This window comes from Ciona intestinalis, unplaced genomic scaffold (assembly GCF_000224145.3).
Source record: "Ciona intestinalis unplaced genomic scaffold, KH HT000127.2, whole genome shotgun sequence".
NCBI classification, from domain to species: Eukaryota; Metazoa; Chordata; class Ascidiacea; order Phlebobranchia; family Cionidae; genus Ciona; species Ciona intestinalis.
In genome coordinates this window covers 102,979-119,547 of record NW_004190449.2, presented here as the reverse complement: position 1 = coordinate 119,547, position 16,569 = coordinate 102,979, and the positions used below count along the sequence as shown (strand labels likewise).

The window sequence follows — 16,569 nt, the reverse complement described above, 5'->3', positions numbered from 1 at the left end:
ATAAAAATCTAATTGCACAAACTCATAGTCCAATAGTTGTGTTTAGACAATCGACATTATATAGTGCATTAGTGGCCGGCGGTCTACATTATATTTGCATATTGAAAGGCACGTGCAAAAGATGCTAATTAAAACTACTCTAATTACCTTGTTAAACGCCTACACAGCATTCGATATCTCAAGCCTACTTTATACACAGCAGCCACACAGAGAAGACGGATACGCCTATTTGTGAGATCACAATGTAATAACGAGTAAGTCATCGTGACTTCCGCCCTCCTAACAAAAGAGGCGCCACAGTGCACCAAGCGTTAAGTCTCAGCATTTTGTTGTCGTTGTCACCGTTGTGTTTTAAACAGTCCGGGTGCGTTTTCGTTAAAATTTCTGCTAATTGTTAAGTATCTTTTGCAACGAATACCTTCAAATACCAAATATGTTTCTACTCGCACACCATTGCTACGCAGAGCTAAACTTTAATTAAATTTATTAATATGTCCTAACTGACATTTTTCGATATAATATTTATATACATTCGTACTTTACGTATACTGCTGCACTCCGGCATAAGCATTCCATATGTTATCTACCAATCCATCTCGTACACACACTAGTGTAATTTGATAGCTCAAGAGACAGATTGGTTTTACAATTTGTGTATACGTTGCCTGTTATTATATTTAAATCTAACAAAACCTATGACATAATACTCAACCTATAAAACTAAAAGTATACACGCCTCTTTTACTTGCTTTTTTGTCTAAATACAATCTACAATAAGCCCTTTTAAAAGCAGTATCCTTTACGTGTAGATACTCATTTGCCGTTTATTGTACGAGTGCTTCTGGCTAACCTCGCGTCCCTAATCCAAAACGCAATAATCGTTCTACCGCACACCACTTCCTGATCTGCTGTTGTATCCAAGCCGTTCGATTTCAAATGATTCATTTTCAGCTCTCCGTTGCCAAAATGGCATTTCTATATTTTTCTTCACACAACCCAAATAAAACAAAAACACTATTGGATTGCAATCAATTTACAAAAGGTAAGATTGAAATAGAGTTTTAGCCTCTATATATGAGAACCGGTACGTTGGCATGATGCACAACATAATCACTGACCGAACCAAGTATTGTTCTTCGGACGACCCCTTGACCCCGAGTACCGAGTACCACCATGCTAATATCATATTCCTTCGTTAAAGCGACGATCACTTCACCCGCTGGGCCACCATCGCTTAATTGAATCTTAAAGTTGCACTGCGTCTGAAATATATTGTGATACGTTATTGTGTATAAAAACACGATAGCAACTTAAACCTTCTACTTATTAAATACGTTTTATATTTTACGTTTTTCTGTTGAGCCAACTCTGAGAACTTAGACTTAATGTCGGCCATTTTCTTTTTACATTTTTCCACTCTCCGTTGAAACTCGTCGATTGGAAACACAGCTTTTTCTGTGAAACATAAAACAGAAATATTTGATATCTTACTGCGATGAAGGGGGGAAGATGGGACACATGTTCATTTTTTTTTCTGTCCAATATGGTAATAAACAAGAAACATTCGAAGAATTGTAAAACCGTATCCTCACATTTATAGACCGTTGTTAATTATTTAAAAAACGATCAGCAAATTCGAATACAGTATTAAAAAGATGTTCCGTCTTATACCCCGCCCTACTATACGCGATAACAATGTTCACAACTATATTACATTTCATCGTTTAATTAAAACCCCCGTACCCTTTGGCAGGCAAGACCGAAATACGACGGATGAGTTTACTTATCTCAGTTTACGAGAAACACCAATATTTACCATAGCACACGAGGGTTGGTATTTGTGGTTGATCCGCAACGTGAACGACGGTGACATCATTGCCCTGCTTGTGCAAGTTATCGAAGTACCCTGAAGAATATTTACTAAACTTAATTAGGAACATAAAAAATTTCGTAAACAAATTAAATGGGGAGTCTGTCTGTATTTATAGTACTGTGGGGAAAGATGGGACACCTTAAGCACATATAACATCCAAAATATCCTGATCGTGTTTTAAACAAATAACAACGGTCTATGGGAGTCATGGGGATATACGGTTTTCTAGTTCTTTGAATATTCCGTGTTTACACCAAATTGAACGAGAAAATAGAATAAAAATGTGTCTCATCTTCCCCACCCTAATACATATAAACTTACAATTAAACACAGCCTCTGCAGTCTTGCTTTCATCCACGCAAATAACAACCTGCATTTTACCCTCACATACGGTAATAAACTTAAAACACTTAAGTATACACGGTAGATAAATTCTATGCGGTGGCAAGTGGGCTAATAAAGGCTCCTAGAAAACAGAATGTCGTGGATTGGGCGTTAGTTAATCATTAAGTTGTTGCAACATATACCGGCGTTTATCACTGCGATCATTGACCTTAAAACATTCGGGAGACAACTTGAAAACAAATAGGGATAACATGGTATTTGTGCTTTGTGTATCCGCCGACGTCGCAAATAATTTTAGTGTGGCATAATTTATTGACATTGCTTATCTGACATACACGAACTTGGCGATTGTGTAGTTCAACCATTTTAATCAGCATAAAAAATAGTACTGGGATGACGTCTGCACAACAACGAAATTGCGTTGACTCGCATAAATTCGAAATTTTATATAATGTTTGGCGCTCGCCAACGGCACTTTTATATTGTACTGTAGGGTATTTTAAAATCATGCTGGGGATACAGTTATATATTTCTGTGAACATTTTTGGTTTACTACTAGTTGGGACGATAAAAGAAATTGAAACGTATGGGCCATCCATGGTCTATTAAAATATACGTGTGTTCTAATAATATAGAACCACCTTATACCAAACCTATTACTCTATGCCAAAAACGCGGCATTATCGTAAAATTTCGCGCGGTCAATTCAATGCCAATATAGCCTTGAAGAACTTCATGACAATTTCCGCAATTCATCAATACAAGTCTCTATCAACACCTCCTCGGTCCAATACAGATTGGTCAATATGAGTATGTACAAGCACTAAAGTTGTAACTATAATTTAAGGTTTGCATTATCCATTACCGAAACATTAACAGGTTCTATTACAAAGTAAATAAAAAATCTTTCAACCAGCTAAGCTCGTTTGTGGATTTGTTCGGTTGAAACTCCCGGCTATCATCTACTGGGGATGACGTAAATTTCCCAATCCTGTTTTTCAACAATTAACAACGCTCTGTTTAGAGATGTGGTGATTCTGGTATATATATACAGTTCTGTAAATATTCTGTCCAGCTATCAGAGAATGGAAGCATTGGCCACTTTACCCCAGCCTACTTACATAATTATACCTATATACAACGTTTTGGTAAAAATACGTGTTTAATTAATTAATGATTACAGAGCAAGCTGATGTTATCGACAAACATGGGATGAAAAAGAAAAAGAAAATGTCGACAATAAAAACCTCAATCTCGATTGTTGATGCGGATATCTTGAAAAACGTTCCAACTGAATCAGTGTTAAGACCACAGCGCAACATAGATCTGTTGCTGGTGTTGGACTTTTCAGAAAACGAAACCGATGGCTGTTTAGTTATAACACGGATGATCAGTTTTATACACCATGTGCCCGCTTACCAGTTATTAACACGTATGTGTCACTTTGTGGGTAAAAGATTTTTTTCCTATGTATACATTTATTAATCTCCCTAAATAAAAAAGGCAAGAACTAACTGTGTAAAATGATTAGCGTTTACCCGATACTACTGTCGTTGTCCAGCCATCCGAAGAAAAAAAAGTTACATATTACACAAATTATTAAACGAGATGTCAAATTAAAATTGTCATTTGATTTTTTATTTTCCATCTTCCATCGATCTTTTATTTTAGTTTATTCGTTTATTTTAAAAATTTATCGACAAATTTGTAAACATTAATATTTGTGAATAAAGAAGAGATAAATCTTTTTGGTCTTTATTGCAAAAAAAGATACAATACTGGTGCCCTAATTTTTCGTAACTGCTTCGACAGATCTCATTTCAGTTCTATTTGAACATACGCGGAAAAAAATCGGTAAGTGATAGTTTGCAAGAAAATGACGAATAATTTTGCGTAAATATATTTGCATCAGTGCCCGTATAAAGCTCTTATAAAAACCAATGCCAAAGAACAGTAAAATATATGTATGTATACCATCCAAACCGCTAAAAAAAAGATGTCGAAAATAGGTAAGAAGTAACGAATGTAAAATATTTTGAAACAGATCAAATAGGAACGGACGTAAAATCCATCATATAACTCTTTAGTAAAATATACCATATATTTTAAACCGTTCGTAAAAAAAGGATTCAGATGAGGAACGAATGTAGAATCTTCTGATAAAACCCGACAGTAAACTATATCATTTATTCATATCATTTATTCCAAACCGTTCGTAACAAAAACGATTTGGATGAAATCAAAAAAACGTAACAAAAAAACGAATATTTATAATTAAAATCCTTTAAAAAATGATTCAAAAGAAATGAATGTAGATTCTTTTCACATAACCTAACAGTAATCTACGTTGCTTGGTCCACTCATGTCGTCTAAACCGTTCAATTGATAATTATCTTTCACAAACTGCCACCTAGGAGTTGCAGTTAAACGATTTTCGGGAGAATCGGGTTTTAAAATGTGTGTTCGTGCAAGTTTTTTACCAGCAGTTACAAGCTCATACATATTTCCTATGCATGTTGACATTTTTGAGGGTTCGCCATTCATAGAGGACTCTGCAACAATAAAGAATTATAAATACCATTTAAATCTATTTGTAGTGGGGTGGGGTAAGACGGGACATGTTTTCATTCTCTTACTTGTCCCACTTGGTAGTAAACAAAGAATATTTACAGAATTATATAACAGCAGCCACGTGACTCTAAAAGAGCGTGGGTAATTATTCTAAACACAATCAGGAAATATGGGATTTTGGTGCCAACAGTATCCAGTCCAACCCCACAGTATCAAACATAAATGACAACTTGTTTATGCATCATGATTATTGAGCAATAACAAAATATGGAAATGAGGAAATAGCATACGGAGGAGCTAGTTTAGTGTTGGACTCTTCATGCTGAATTCACAAACATCAAATAGGGTACGCTACTTTACTCACATTTACATGGTTATACAATGGCGAAAATAAAATTGCATAGAATGTGAAACGTGGACTTACCAAGACACTGCAGCAACTTAGTGTATATCCTATCGAAATGACTTAACAAAAGTTGTGCCTTGAGTACGACATCTGCCCTTGTAATACCGCTATTAGATCCTCCTATATAATACACATGGTATACAGGCCACACGTCTCTGCTGGTTATGGCTATTGATTCTCCTTTGTAACAAAATTCTTGACACTTTGAACTGTTGCTTGATTGACAGGAACAAAAGTCGTGTTTTACCAAACAATCGGCTTCTGACCATTCCGGTCTCTTTACTTTCACCAACTTTAACTTGCGCCCGTTAATCATCTCCTGAAACTTGACATAATGCGACTTTTCCTCGTAAGACCGAACGTTGGAGGTATATGCTTGAGCGCCAACGTGCTGCTGAGATGCATTTGAGTCGGGGAGTGACGTCATATAAGGAGAACACAAGGTACCGCCCTCTCCTTCGTATACAATCTCCATAAGCGCTTCGATTCCAGATTTTAAGCTATGGACGGGAAATAAAGTTGCACTGCTCAGACCCTTGGTTCCATACCATTGATTCGGTCCAAGCTGTCGGGTTTTTAGACCGGTGAAGATAGTCTTGCTTTCATTTTCGAGACGAACACAGGATTCAGTTTGAATAATCTTGAGCATTACGTGAGCATAAAATCCCCCGATAGAATAAGCGTCCATTATATCTGGCTGTTCAAGAAGTTGTGACGATATTTCAAACACCTCGCTCCAAAAGTTATCTTGTGAAGATCGAAGTAAATTAATCTAAAATAATGTACGTTAAAGGTTGGGTGTAAGGTCGGCCATGTTTTCATTCTTTTCTATCGTGCTATTTTTAATAAACAACAATAATGGTTACAGAATTAGAGCGTTGGTAGTTGTTAAAACACGATGACGAAATTTGAAATATTATGTGCTAATGGTATCCATCTTACTCCACAGTACTATATACCAATGAAAGTAAATTTATAACACGGATTCCCCTAGTGACATACCCTGCCGTTGTCATGATAAGTATAAGCATCTTCCAACCACCTTGGAGTATTTTCTACTCCGGATGCCGAATCTAAATGTGAGATTTAATGTTTTAAGTTAGAAAAATCGTTGAGAATAATATAAGAATTAACCACAAAGGTGCTTGGTAATTTACATACATGGCGACTTGTACACATGGCGACTTGTACACATGGCAACTTGTACACATGGCAACTTGTACACATGGCAACTTGTACACATGGCAACTTGTACACATGGCAACTTGTACACGTGGCGACCTGTACACGTGGCAACCTGTACACGTGGCAACCTGTACACGTGGCGACCTGTACACGTGGCATGGCGACCTGTACACATGGCGACCTGTACACATGGCGACCTGTACACATGGCAACCTGTACACATGGCAACCTGTACACATGGCAACCTGTACACATGGCAACTTGTACACATGGCAACTTGTACACATGGCAACTTGTACACATGGGGACCTGTACACATGGCAACCTGTACACATGGCAACCTGTACACGTGGCAACTTGTACACATGGCAACTTGTACACATGGCGACCTGTACACATGGCGACCTGTACACGTGGCGACCTGTACACGTGGCATGGCGACCTGTACACATGGCGACCTGTACACATGGCGACCTGTACACATGGCGACCTGTACACATGGCAACCTGTACACATGGCAACCTGTACACGTGGCAACCTGTACACGTGGCAACCTGTACACGTGGCAACCTGTACACGTGGCAACCTGTACACGTGGCAACCTGTACACGTGGCAACCTGTACACGTGGCAACCTGTACACGTGGCAACCTGTACACGTGGCAACCTGTACACGTGGCAACCTGTACACGTGGCAACCTGTACACGTGGCAACCTGTACACGTGGCAACCTGTACACATGGCAACTTGCACACATGGCAACCTGTACACATGGCAACTAGTAAGGTTGCTGTAAATACAACGTTTTAACCTTCGTAGACAGTTTTGCCATCTTGTTCACGACTGTTCCATCTTCCCCCACCGTCTTCGGGCAGTTTTCCCCACAAAAGGGCGATATTGTGCAAAATCCTCTGCACACTTGGTGGGGAGGGTTCTTCAATTTCGGAAAAATCTTTCAGCAACGACGTTGAAAACTTTTCAAGTTTGAGAGTAAGATCAGGTTTTATCTGTAAGATAAAATCCCACTTTGTTCCATGTCTATTTAGTAATTTAATGTTAAGATTGTTTGGTCTGAATGGTTTGTAGGTTATTTTTTTCCCATATAACAATAAACATGAGGCTATAACACGGTGTTCGGTTTCATACACCTCGTGCCCGCTAACCACAGTTACCACATTTTTTTGGAATCTGCAGCTAACATTCTAGACGACCCATGGGGCAGCACTGGGTTGAAGCAATTGCCGTTAAGTGTTTTGCCCAATGACGCATACACTTATTATCGAACCGGTAAACTCTGAGCTAAAGTACAGGCAAGCAAACACTTTGCAATTGAAAATAAACTGTTATTTTGAATATAAACTGTAGATATAAAGGCACCTGGTAAAAATCCAGTGAAGGGAAGTTAGTAGGATAATCAGGCAACCAGTAATCATCAGTTAGGTTTGGTTTTCCTCCAATAGCGTTGAGTACGTTGCTGTTTAGCGACATATGTAGCATTTCTTCGGTGACAATGCTGGTGACCATGCAAATTAAATTTCAAAATATAACAATTACTTGTATGCTGTTGCCGCCAGGTGTATTATAAGTGTAAAAGATGTAAATGATTAACTTTTTCCGCATTATTGCTTACTGACGTTCTATTTCGTCTTCAAAGTGAAATAGCGCAATGAAGGCAGACAATACGTTACATTTTAACCTCGGATAAAGGAACGAAAATGCTTTGTTTTGCGCCAGTGGGTGTCATTGACCGAGATAAAAACGACCTTTATAGGACGTCGAAAAGTCGGTATTAAATAAATAACAGAAGATCTGTAATACAAAACAAGCGCCTAGCAGCAACATTATATATATATATATATGGTAGAGTGGGAAAAGATGGACACTTTAAGCACATAATATCCATAATTGCATTTTAAACAATTAACAACGATCTATGGGAGTCGTGAGGATACGGTTTTATAATTATCTGAATGTTCCTTGTTATGAATTGGGACGAGAAAATAAACTGAAATGGTGTCCCATTTACACCCCACCCTACTATATTATAATTATAGTATTTTAGTCAGTTAACTTTCAAACAGTGGCATTTCGTTACCTTTTTAATAGTGAGTAAGCTTCTTTGGGATGATTCTTCTTCAATGAAAACATGGCGGTCATGTAAGGTGGGATGGTGTAAAGTTCGATCCACATTCCTCCTTGTATATATCTACGTAGATCGTCCACTGTTTTCTCCAAGTTTCGTGCTGAGCCACATACGTTTTGTTGTTCAGCAGTAAACGACCTACAAGTTGAGTAGAAATTAAATAAAAAAAATAAAAAAAATATTTCATTAAACCGACGCTGTGGCAGAAAATCAGCCTTTGGTCCACAGGTTAAAGGTTCGAGGATCGAAGCTGCTATACCATTGTGGGCGCGTGCATTCTTAGGAAGGGCACTTAACAACAATTCAGTGGTCACTAAAGGGCTGTGTAGATTTTCAGCCACGAAAACAAATACAATTTCTATCACAGATAAATGCCCCACAAAGTGACACACGCCGTAACTGGTAAGCGGACACGAAGTGTATGATACACGTTAAGCGATGATAAATAAGTCACATTTGTTCATTAGATATGAACCAGATTTAAAGTGCGCACTTACGTTTTTTGTGTGGGAATACCACCAGTAATTCCATTCATCTCACATTCGAGCCACCTTCTTACGATTTCCGTCTTATCAGGTGAAAGGTCACGAGTGGTCGGCATGAAGTTGGGATGATTCCAGTCGTATTCAAACATCGACATATTGATCATACGTAGCTTAGATCTGTAAACATTTACAATAATTACTATAGTACCGACCACTTGGGTTGTTAACTGCTAAAACACGATTAGTAAATATAGGATACTATGTAATGACGCGGTATCCATCTTGCCCCACAGTACTGTATATATGGCTGTAGATAACATAACAAATATAAACATTCGCTAACCTGACATCCTGCACGTTACGTAAGTCGATGATGTGATCACGTGCCATCACGGGAACCATGTTGTTATAAAACTGAAATATTGGTTTGACGTCATCGACCCACGTAGGGCACGTCTTTTGCATTGTTGAAACAGGAAGAGATCTAGATGGTAGGAATTCAATTTGAAGGTGCATTGAACAAATAAATGAATAAATGTAACTTGTTTATCTTTACTTGGCTGACAACGACAGTCGTTGATGACATTTTGGGGGGGGGTGATACATACGCCCAAAATAGTAGAAACATCGATACTCGAGGCCTTCTGGCTAAATACAGTCATGCTAACCACTTTCTTATGTATGGATACTTTTAAATAAACACACGCCAATATGTAAGTAAGCACCCGTAAACTTTCAGTGCCAATCCCATGGCACCAAACGCTCGGTCAATGCCGCACTGCTTGATCATCAATCGCTCAGTTTGGCTTGACATTGTTGCAACGAACATTCCTCCGTCACCAAGTTTCACTCGCTGTCCATGTGATGTGTAATCCAAGAACATACCCAAGATATAAACCTTAGTAACAGTATGAAGTTTATAAAATATGTTCGTGTAAATAAAAAAATGAACATAACCTGCAACCAGTGGCGTATCATCGAACCCGCGAACCCCGCAGCCGCAGGGGGGACACGAATTAGGGGCCCACTATAATACCCGATAGAAAATTAACCACATATGCACGTGGTAATTTAAACATTTAAATAAGTTTATAAACCGGGGGGGTTACAGTAGAAAGGAAGGGGTTTAAGCCAATTTTTTGCGCCTGTGCGCAAATTAGACCCCCCCCCTTTAAACATGTCTATTTGCGCCAATAGTGAGACCTATATGTAATAGTTTGAGTTGAATTGTTTCACGGGTCACCAGATGTAGTGATAAAGAAAGGGCTCACGTACAAGCCTTGCGGGGGGGCCTTCTATATCTTAAAACGCCACTGACTGCAACAGTCGTTAAACCATTTTTTATGCATCTCGTGTACGCTTACAAGTAACCACGTTTGTAACTTTGTAAGTAGTTTATTTTTTGAACATTTGGATTAAAGGTTTGGCAATTTATTTATGTCACAAGGGATCACTAGTTGGAGTAACTGCCGTAAAATGTTTTGTCGCGCCAAGCCCTTAACTTTATAAGACACAGACACGTATGCAGTGGTCAACATAAACACGATATCACCTGTCCATCTATCCCACATCTTCTTGGAAAACCTGGACTCCGTACGACTTTAATCGGCAATCTAGCAACCCCATTTACATCAGATGTGACTGTGTTCCCGAGGTCCAATGCATTTGCAGGGACTGATAAATACATTCCACAAGGATCCTGAAATAAACGAAATCTGTAGTTAGGTTGAAAATTAGGTTATCACCCTATGTTAGGTGCAACAACTACGCTTTTTAGTTGACCATCTGTCACACACTTTTGATCCATAGCGGCTTTTAACAAGTGTTGTTTTGTTTTATTTCGTTTTTTTTTAAATGACATGATCTTCGCTTTCGTTTAAGAAAAGCTAAACAAAAAATATGTTATTACTTTTCTTGACGTGCACGACGCCAGGGTTTTTGACTTCTTGATGTTTCGTACGAATAGATTAGCTCCTTGTAACGGCCGACCGAATGAAGACACAAGTGTCTGAATATCCCAGGTTTCCCCACGAGATTTTCGCTCTGTGAATCTTCCCATGGGCTAAATAAAACGTCATAGGTTTTCATATTAGTTATAAATGATATGGGTGGTGAGCTTCCCGGGTGTTGGGGTAATGGGCCAAACCTGGCCTAAATACCAGTCCTTGGCAATTAAGGACCTCACCCTCAAAAAAATAGAATTTTAGAACAGACGTGTTGAAGTTTATAGAGTAAGACAATTTTTGTGTTACAAAATACAGTCAGGATCTGATGCTACGAAATGCTTGTATATTATACAAGTTATTGGACTTTCTTTTGTATGTTACGTATTTTGTTGCACCAAAAACTCGGACATAATACGATACCGACACGATCATTTGCGTTTCTAACCTTATAGTTGATTCCAAAAGGCGACTCAGACATAACCAGTTTGCACGAACCGATTTTAGTTTCCATATTACATGACTGCTGGGGCAAGAGGCTGAACATGGTGTAGGAAAGAGGTGGCGACTTGAGTATTTCACTTGCGCTGATTTTGGACCTTGAAACCAAACCAAATCGACTATTGGCCAATATATCCAATATATGTTCATCAGCCCAAGCTAATGAAATTTCGACGATTCCTCCGTACGTGGTGTACCTGTAAAAGTAAGAATAGTAGGTTAGGAAAGACGTTTACATTTTACTTCTTTTTTATCGTCCCGTTTGATAGTAAACAATGAACATTTAAATATTATAATTGTATCCACACGACGCTATAAAGGAGCGTTAGTGAAATTGATAAAACACGGTTACGACTTAGGCCCTAGGGGATATGTGCAAACGGTATCTATCTTACCTACAGGCCACAGTATACTATATATTGTACTATACGGTATTATACAATATGCCGCTTTGTTTTCGTTAAAGTTCTGTTTTGTAAAACTGTCCCAATCACAAACGTCAGCAGTGAAACAAAACATCTGTGTTATAACGACAGTCGTTTTCCGGCAACGGAAGGATAAAGCAAGTAACAGTATGATTCCTTACCAGTCTTGTGATTTCTGCACATAGTTTAACGCCCCGCCGATCGTTAAAAGGAATCCTCTTGCTTTGCCGCAGCTCAACGACCTTATACAACAGTCAAACACGGGACTTCTACAGATACTATCAGTCACGGGATAAACGATGACGTCGACGTTCTTGAGGTCATTGACAGCGAAGTTTCCTTTGGCGTTACATTTGATAGCACTTGCCAAATCCAGAAGCAGTATCTAAAAATGCACCGATTTAATGAACGTAACTTGTTTTTCCCCGCGTGGCAGAGCAGCGACAGTCGTTGTAACACGGGTATTTTGTTTCATAAACCTCATGCCTGATAACGAGTTACCACATTATGCGTGACTATTTTTAAAGGGAGTTTTTAATTTTTATAATGTTTGACTGACAATTTAGACAACTAATAAATGCCCCAAAATCAGTAACTGTTTTTCTCAGATCTACAACGGTAGCAATGTCGAGCCTGGAAGCTGTAACCACTGGGCTAGAAACAGGCGCCCTAACCACTGTCTCACGACAACGGAATCGTTATGAATATCAGATATACCTTTGATTTAACATCGAGGTTAATTGGAGCTTCGTATACATCAACAGCATTGTTCGGCTTCATTACTCGAGATCCAAACACGTTAACAGGGTCATCATCTGACGTCATACCTATAGTTCCAGATATTCTCCCCATATATTTGACGTAGGTGCTGCAATGCAAGAAGCAGAACAAATATTCCAAGAATAAATACAATGACTGAAGCGGATACTTACAACAAATCGATGGTGAAAATGATTGACAAGGAAGTTTTGTTTCGGAACTTGGCTTTAAAGTAAGGATCTATCCATTTAACACGAACCAGCTTGCTTTTTATTGAAGCGAGATCTTTCATGTCCCCGCCACTTGTCCCGCTTTAAATAAAGTTTCAGTAAATTTAGGTATATACGTGTGGGGTGAGATGGGACACCTTTAGCACATATTATCAAAATATCTTGATCATATTTTTAATAAAGAACAATCCAAGCCATAAGGGTATAGGGTGGTATAATTCTTTGAATGTTCTTTGTCTATTACCAGCACAATGTTACGCGATAATAGAATTAAGGTGCACCCGATCCTACTATAAATCCATACGACTATAAGTACTAGAACAGCTTTTGTGCTACTTACGTTTCAAAAATACGAATTGTCAGTTGGTTTGAAATCCCTGCTACCATATGAGCAGTGAGGACACCAGGTATATGGATATCATATCCAACTACTTCAGGTGATAACTGCCAATCAACATCCAAATCCACCATACGACCCGGTGAAACACCTTAAGAAGAAAAATAAATTAAATAATAAAGAACTTTAATTTGATTTAAATGCAGTAACAAATAGAGTAACGAATGTCAAATTAATTAAATCCGAAAAGAGAAAGGAACTATAGCAGGAGCACGACAGTCGTAAATATCCTGGAATGGCTAAAAACTAATTAAAGAAAAGTATCAAATAAAAACGTGGCTACTAAACCTACTCAAAACTATATAATATAAATCAACTCATATCGAGTCGTATTTAACCTAAAGAAGTTGGGCAGCATCTAAAAAAAGGAGGCATGAAGAAACGAATTAATAGTTTATAGTTCTCCAGAAGTATAAATTGCGCAATACATACCGTGTACCTTTCTTTTCACCATTGGGTCAACTGTTGTACATGGTTTCCCTTTTTCCCAACAAACTGATTTAACTGTTGTTTCATGAAAAAAGAAATGGCCAGTTCCCATCGGGTTCGGAGTATTGGAACTAAATTTGTAACGGGGCAACGTAACGTTCTGTAAAACAGGTTAATTGCGATAACTGAAAATATGCAAAACTTTCTCGCTAAAAAAACAAAGGCGCTGAAAATTTCTGTATTCGAAGGTCGCCAAAACTTAATAAGTGGAAAATTTTAATATGAACTTACAGATTTGATAATTTTTGATGCATATGCATTTCGAAATGTGTTGCAATGAGGACAGAAGTGTTGGTTGTCGAAGTAGCAGCGGTAATTGTTCGTAGTCGGTGTGTCCACAAATACTTTACCAGTAAAGTGAATTCGGGGCCAATCAAGATATGCTGTTGTACAGAAAACATGTAAATGTTGCAATTGCGTTGCAGATATTAACATTTTCCGGGATACAGCATAATACAACCAATTGTCAACAAACGTACAATGTGTTAACAAGCCACCACAAGGTGTATGGAACAGAACACCCGGGTTATAACAGTTGTTATTGCCCGCCATGCCAGGATAAAAATGATACATTCATTCAAATATATTAAATCTGGATAAATTAGTTCATTCTTCGTTCACATTCATTCTTCGTTCAATCGTGATCTACGTATCTTAAAATCGAGCATATGGCAACCAAAGCTAATGTGTAGTTTCACGTAACGTAAACTGTACTCAGTAGCTTGCTTGGAGTTGCAAGTAAATCAGTTATATAGTAGGTTGGGGTAAGATGGAACACCTGTTCATTGTATTTTCTCGTCAGTGAATGAAGAACATTTAAAGAAATATAAAACCGTATTTCCACAACTCCCATATACCGTTGTTAATTGTTTATAACACGATCAGGATACTTGGATATAATGTGCTAAAGCTGTCCTATCTCCCCATTTTTTCACAAAATTTTTTTTTTTAAATGAATATGGTAAAGTTAACTTACACGAGCATATTTTTTCGTAGCACCGTCCATGTTGTAACTTGCTGCCTGCACATCTGCCTGTCATATTAGTTCGTGCACATATCCTTTCTCGCAAACGAATCCCTGCCCCGCATGTCTTACTACATGCGCTCCAGCTGCTCCATTTTGTCCACGCTGAATGTAAAGTTTATATGAGATGTTATACTAACCTTCAACTATACTGGTATAATATGAAAATTCAAGTCTAGGTTTTATATACAACTTTCACTAACCCGAGAACGCTTCACTTTTGTTCGGCTGCAATGAAAGGGCAACAACAACGACAAAACATAAACTTCTAATTGACATAGTTGCTCGTTTTCAGTTTGGATTACAACAATTGGCTACAGCCATTCTTCTCACTGCAGGCAATATAAAACATCCGTTCTTCCTGAATTGAAACAAACTGAAGCATTTCTGTGAAATTCGGCGGCGCAACCCATTCATGATTGTGAAATAGGAGATAAAAACTGTTTGATATTAAAAGGTTCTGTACTTATACACAACTCGTATTAACGAAAAAGGGGCTTAACTACGCATATTTAAATTTTTAAATCACGCAACTTGTCAAAAAACGTATGTTCGAAACAAACGTGATTTTAACTTTTCCACCTATATAGAACGATCGGCGTGTGTAAATTGACATCACATCAGTTTTTAATAAGTGTACCAAAAAAGACAGTTACAGATCGTTGGATCGAAATAAATGTAACTTGTTTTATCCTCACGTGGCAGGACAACGACAGTCGTTATAACATGGGTTCGCTATTTTACAAACCTCTTGTCCAGTTACCTCTTATGTAACTTTGTGGTTTGTTTTATTAATACGATGTTTTTATTTCTTTAACATTTGTTTTGATATAGGATGTAATTTTTAACATTTGTTTTGATATAGGATGTAATTTAATTGTTAAGAGAATACAATTAAAGTTCTTGGTAATTTTCAATAGAACAGGAAACCTATAATGTTTTATGTTAAGAATTCTCTCGATAAAACGATATACGATGTTTATAGTTTGTTTCTTATTCGTGTTTGGGTTTGTTTTAAGCTAAGTATTAGATGACGTAACAAGGATCCAGATGTTACGTGGCGTATGAATATAAAAGTAAACTTATTTACCATGGGGTGACGGGGCAACGACAGTCGTTATAGCACAGGTGTTTTGTTTTATACACCTCGGGAGCCTTGATCAGGATATTTGAATATTATGTGCTAGGTGTCCCATCTTACCCCACCCTACTATATATTTTATTTTTTTGCAATGTATGCCTAACGATTTCAACAATTCAAATTATATGACGTCATGATGGTGTTTCGATGGGAACAATTTAGTGATTCGACAACTTTATCGCACATTTCAGCCTGTCTATAGTTATTTTACATCAATACTGAGAAAGAACCGGTATAGCGCGTGAAAAACAATACCGGTATTATAATCAGATATATCCTCTCGCTATGGGCTCTCGCTATGGGAGAACTTAGCGTCACATAGCATTACACTTCGCAAAAATTTTACATGTCGTATTTTTTCTTGGTTTGTATTATACTTTAATTCAAAAGAGTGGAAACGTTTGCTAATGTGCTAAACCTTTTGCCAATGCCTTTTTTTTCAAAAATATATTTCATTACATATTCTACTGAAAAAAGCTATAAATGCCACGTACTTACTTGTTGTAAGAATAAAACCAGGCATGCATGTCGTCTTGTCTTGTCATCAAGTACATCTTCGCATTGCTACGGAAAAGCGTATAATGTAAAGCACAACTCAGTCCTAACACCGTTATCACAACCTACTATCACATATATTGGTTGTTGAAAAAACA

At 37.8% G+C, this 16,569-nt stretch overlaps 2 protein-coding genes across 6 annotated transcripts; both read right to left on the bottom strand.

Annotated features, from left to right (window-relative positions):
* Positions 1–954: 954 nt before the first annotated feature.
* LOC100177334 lies at positions 955–16,541 on the bottom strand. Of its 5 annotated transcripts, none has more exons than XM_018816034.2 (24): positions 16,415–16,541; positions 14,979–15,107; positions 14,728–14,880; positions 13,983–14,134; positions 13,695–13,851; positions 13,206–13,353; positions 12,809–12,946; positions 12,594–12,744; positions 12,038–12,261; positions 11,399–11,648; positions 10,917–11,069; positions 10,560–10,706; positions 9,733–9,905; positions 9,351–9,491; positions 9,020–9,184; positions 8,475–8,660; positions 7,757–7,892; positions 7,191–7,386; positions 6,198–6,268; positions 5,214–5,967; positions 2,195–4,770; positions 1,817–1,906; positions 1,349–1,455; positions 955–1,262 (listed from the first exon to the last, which is right to left on the bottom strand). In XM_018816034.2, the coding sequence occupies exons 2-21, from the start codon at positions 15,052–15,054 to the stop codon at positions 4,550–4,552; spliced, it is 3,792 nt and encodes a 1,263-aa protein (XP_018671579.1). In that variant the 5' UTR covers positions 15,055–15,107; positions 16,415–16,541; the 3' UTR covers positions 955–1,262; positions 1,349–1,455; positions 1,817–1,906; positions 2,195–4,549. The 5 variants fall into 5 exon arrangements, with proteins under 5 accessions (XP_018671579.1, XP_018671581.1, XP_026694729.1 ...); XM_018816036.2 differs by having other exon boundaries at positions 14,979–15,136; positions 16,415–16,516; XM_026838928.1 differs by lacking the exon at positions 14,979–15,107 and having other exon boundaries at positions 16,415–16,483.
* Positions 1,062–2,249, bottom strand: LOC100174996 (universal stress protein YxiE-like). The gene is made up of 4 exons (XM_002119659.5): positions 2,195–2,249; positions 1,817–1,906; positions 1,349–1,455; positions 1,062–1,262 (listed from the first exon to the last, which is right to left on the bottom strand). Exons 1-4 carry the CDS (start codon positions 2,247–2,249, stop codon positions 1,062–1,064), a joined length of 453 nt encoding a protein of 150 aa, XP_002119695.1.
* Positions 16,542–16,569: the final 28 nt, after the last annotated feature.

What these genes read in the sequence shown, in the direction of transcription:
- LOC100174996 (XM_002119659.5), bottom strand. Translation starts at nt 2,249, where the DNA reads ATGCAGGTTGTTATTTGCGTGGATGAAAGCAAGACTGCAGAGGCTGTG. An exon ending in TGCAGAGGCTGTGTTTAATT is followed by an intron (nt 1,907 to 2,194) that starts GTAAGTTTATAT and finishes AATATTCTTCAG; the next exon opens with GGTACTTCGATAACTTGCAC. An exon ending in AGTTGGCTCAACAGAAAAAC is followed by an intron (nt 1,263 to 1,348) that starts GTAAAATATAAA and finishes AATATATTTCAG; the next exon opens with ACGCAGTGCAACTTTAAGAT.
- LOC100177334 (XM_018816034.2), bottom strand. Translation starts at nt 15,054, where the DNA reads ATGTCAATTAGAAGTTTATGTTTTGTCGTTGTTGTTGCCCTTTCATTG. An exon ending in CGTAACGTGCAGGATGTCAG is followed by an intron (nt 9,185 to 9,350) that starts GTTAGCGAATGT and finishes AAATGTTTACAG; the next exon opens with ATCTAAGCTACGTATGATCA. An exon ending in GGTATTCCCACACAAAAAAC is followed by an intron (nt 8,661 to 9,019) that starts GTAAGTGCGCAC and finishes CTCAACTTGTAG; the next exon opens with GTCGTTTACTGCTGAACAAC.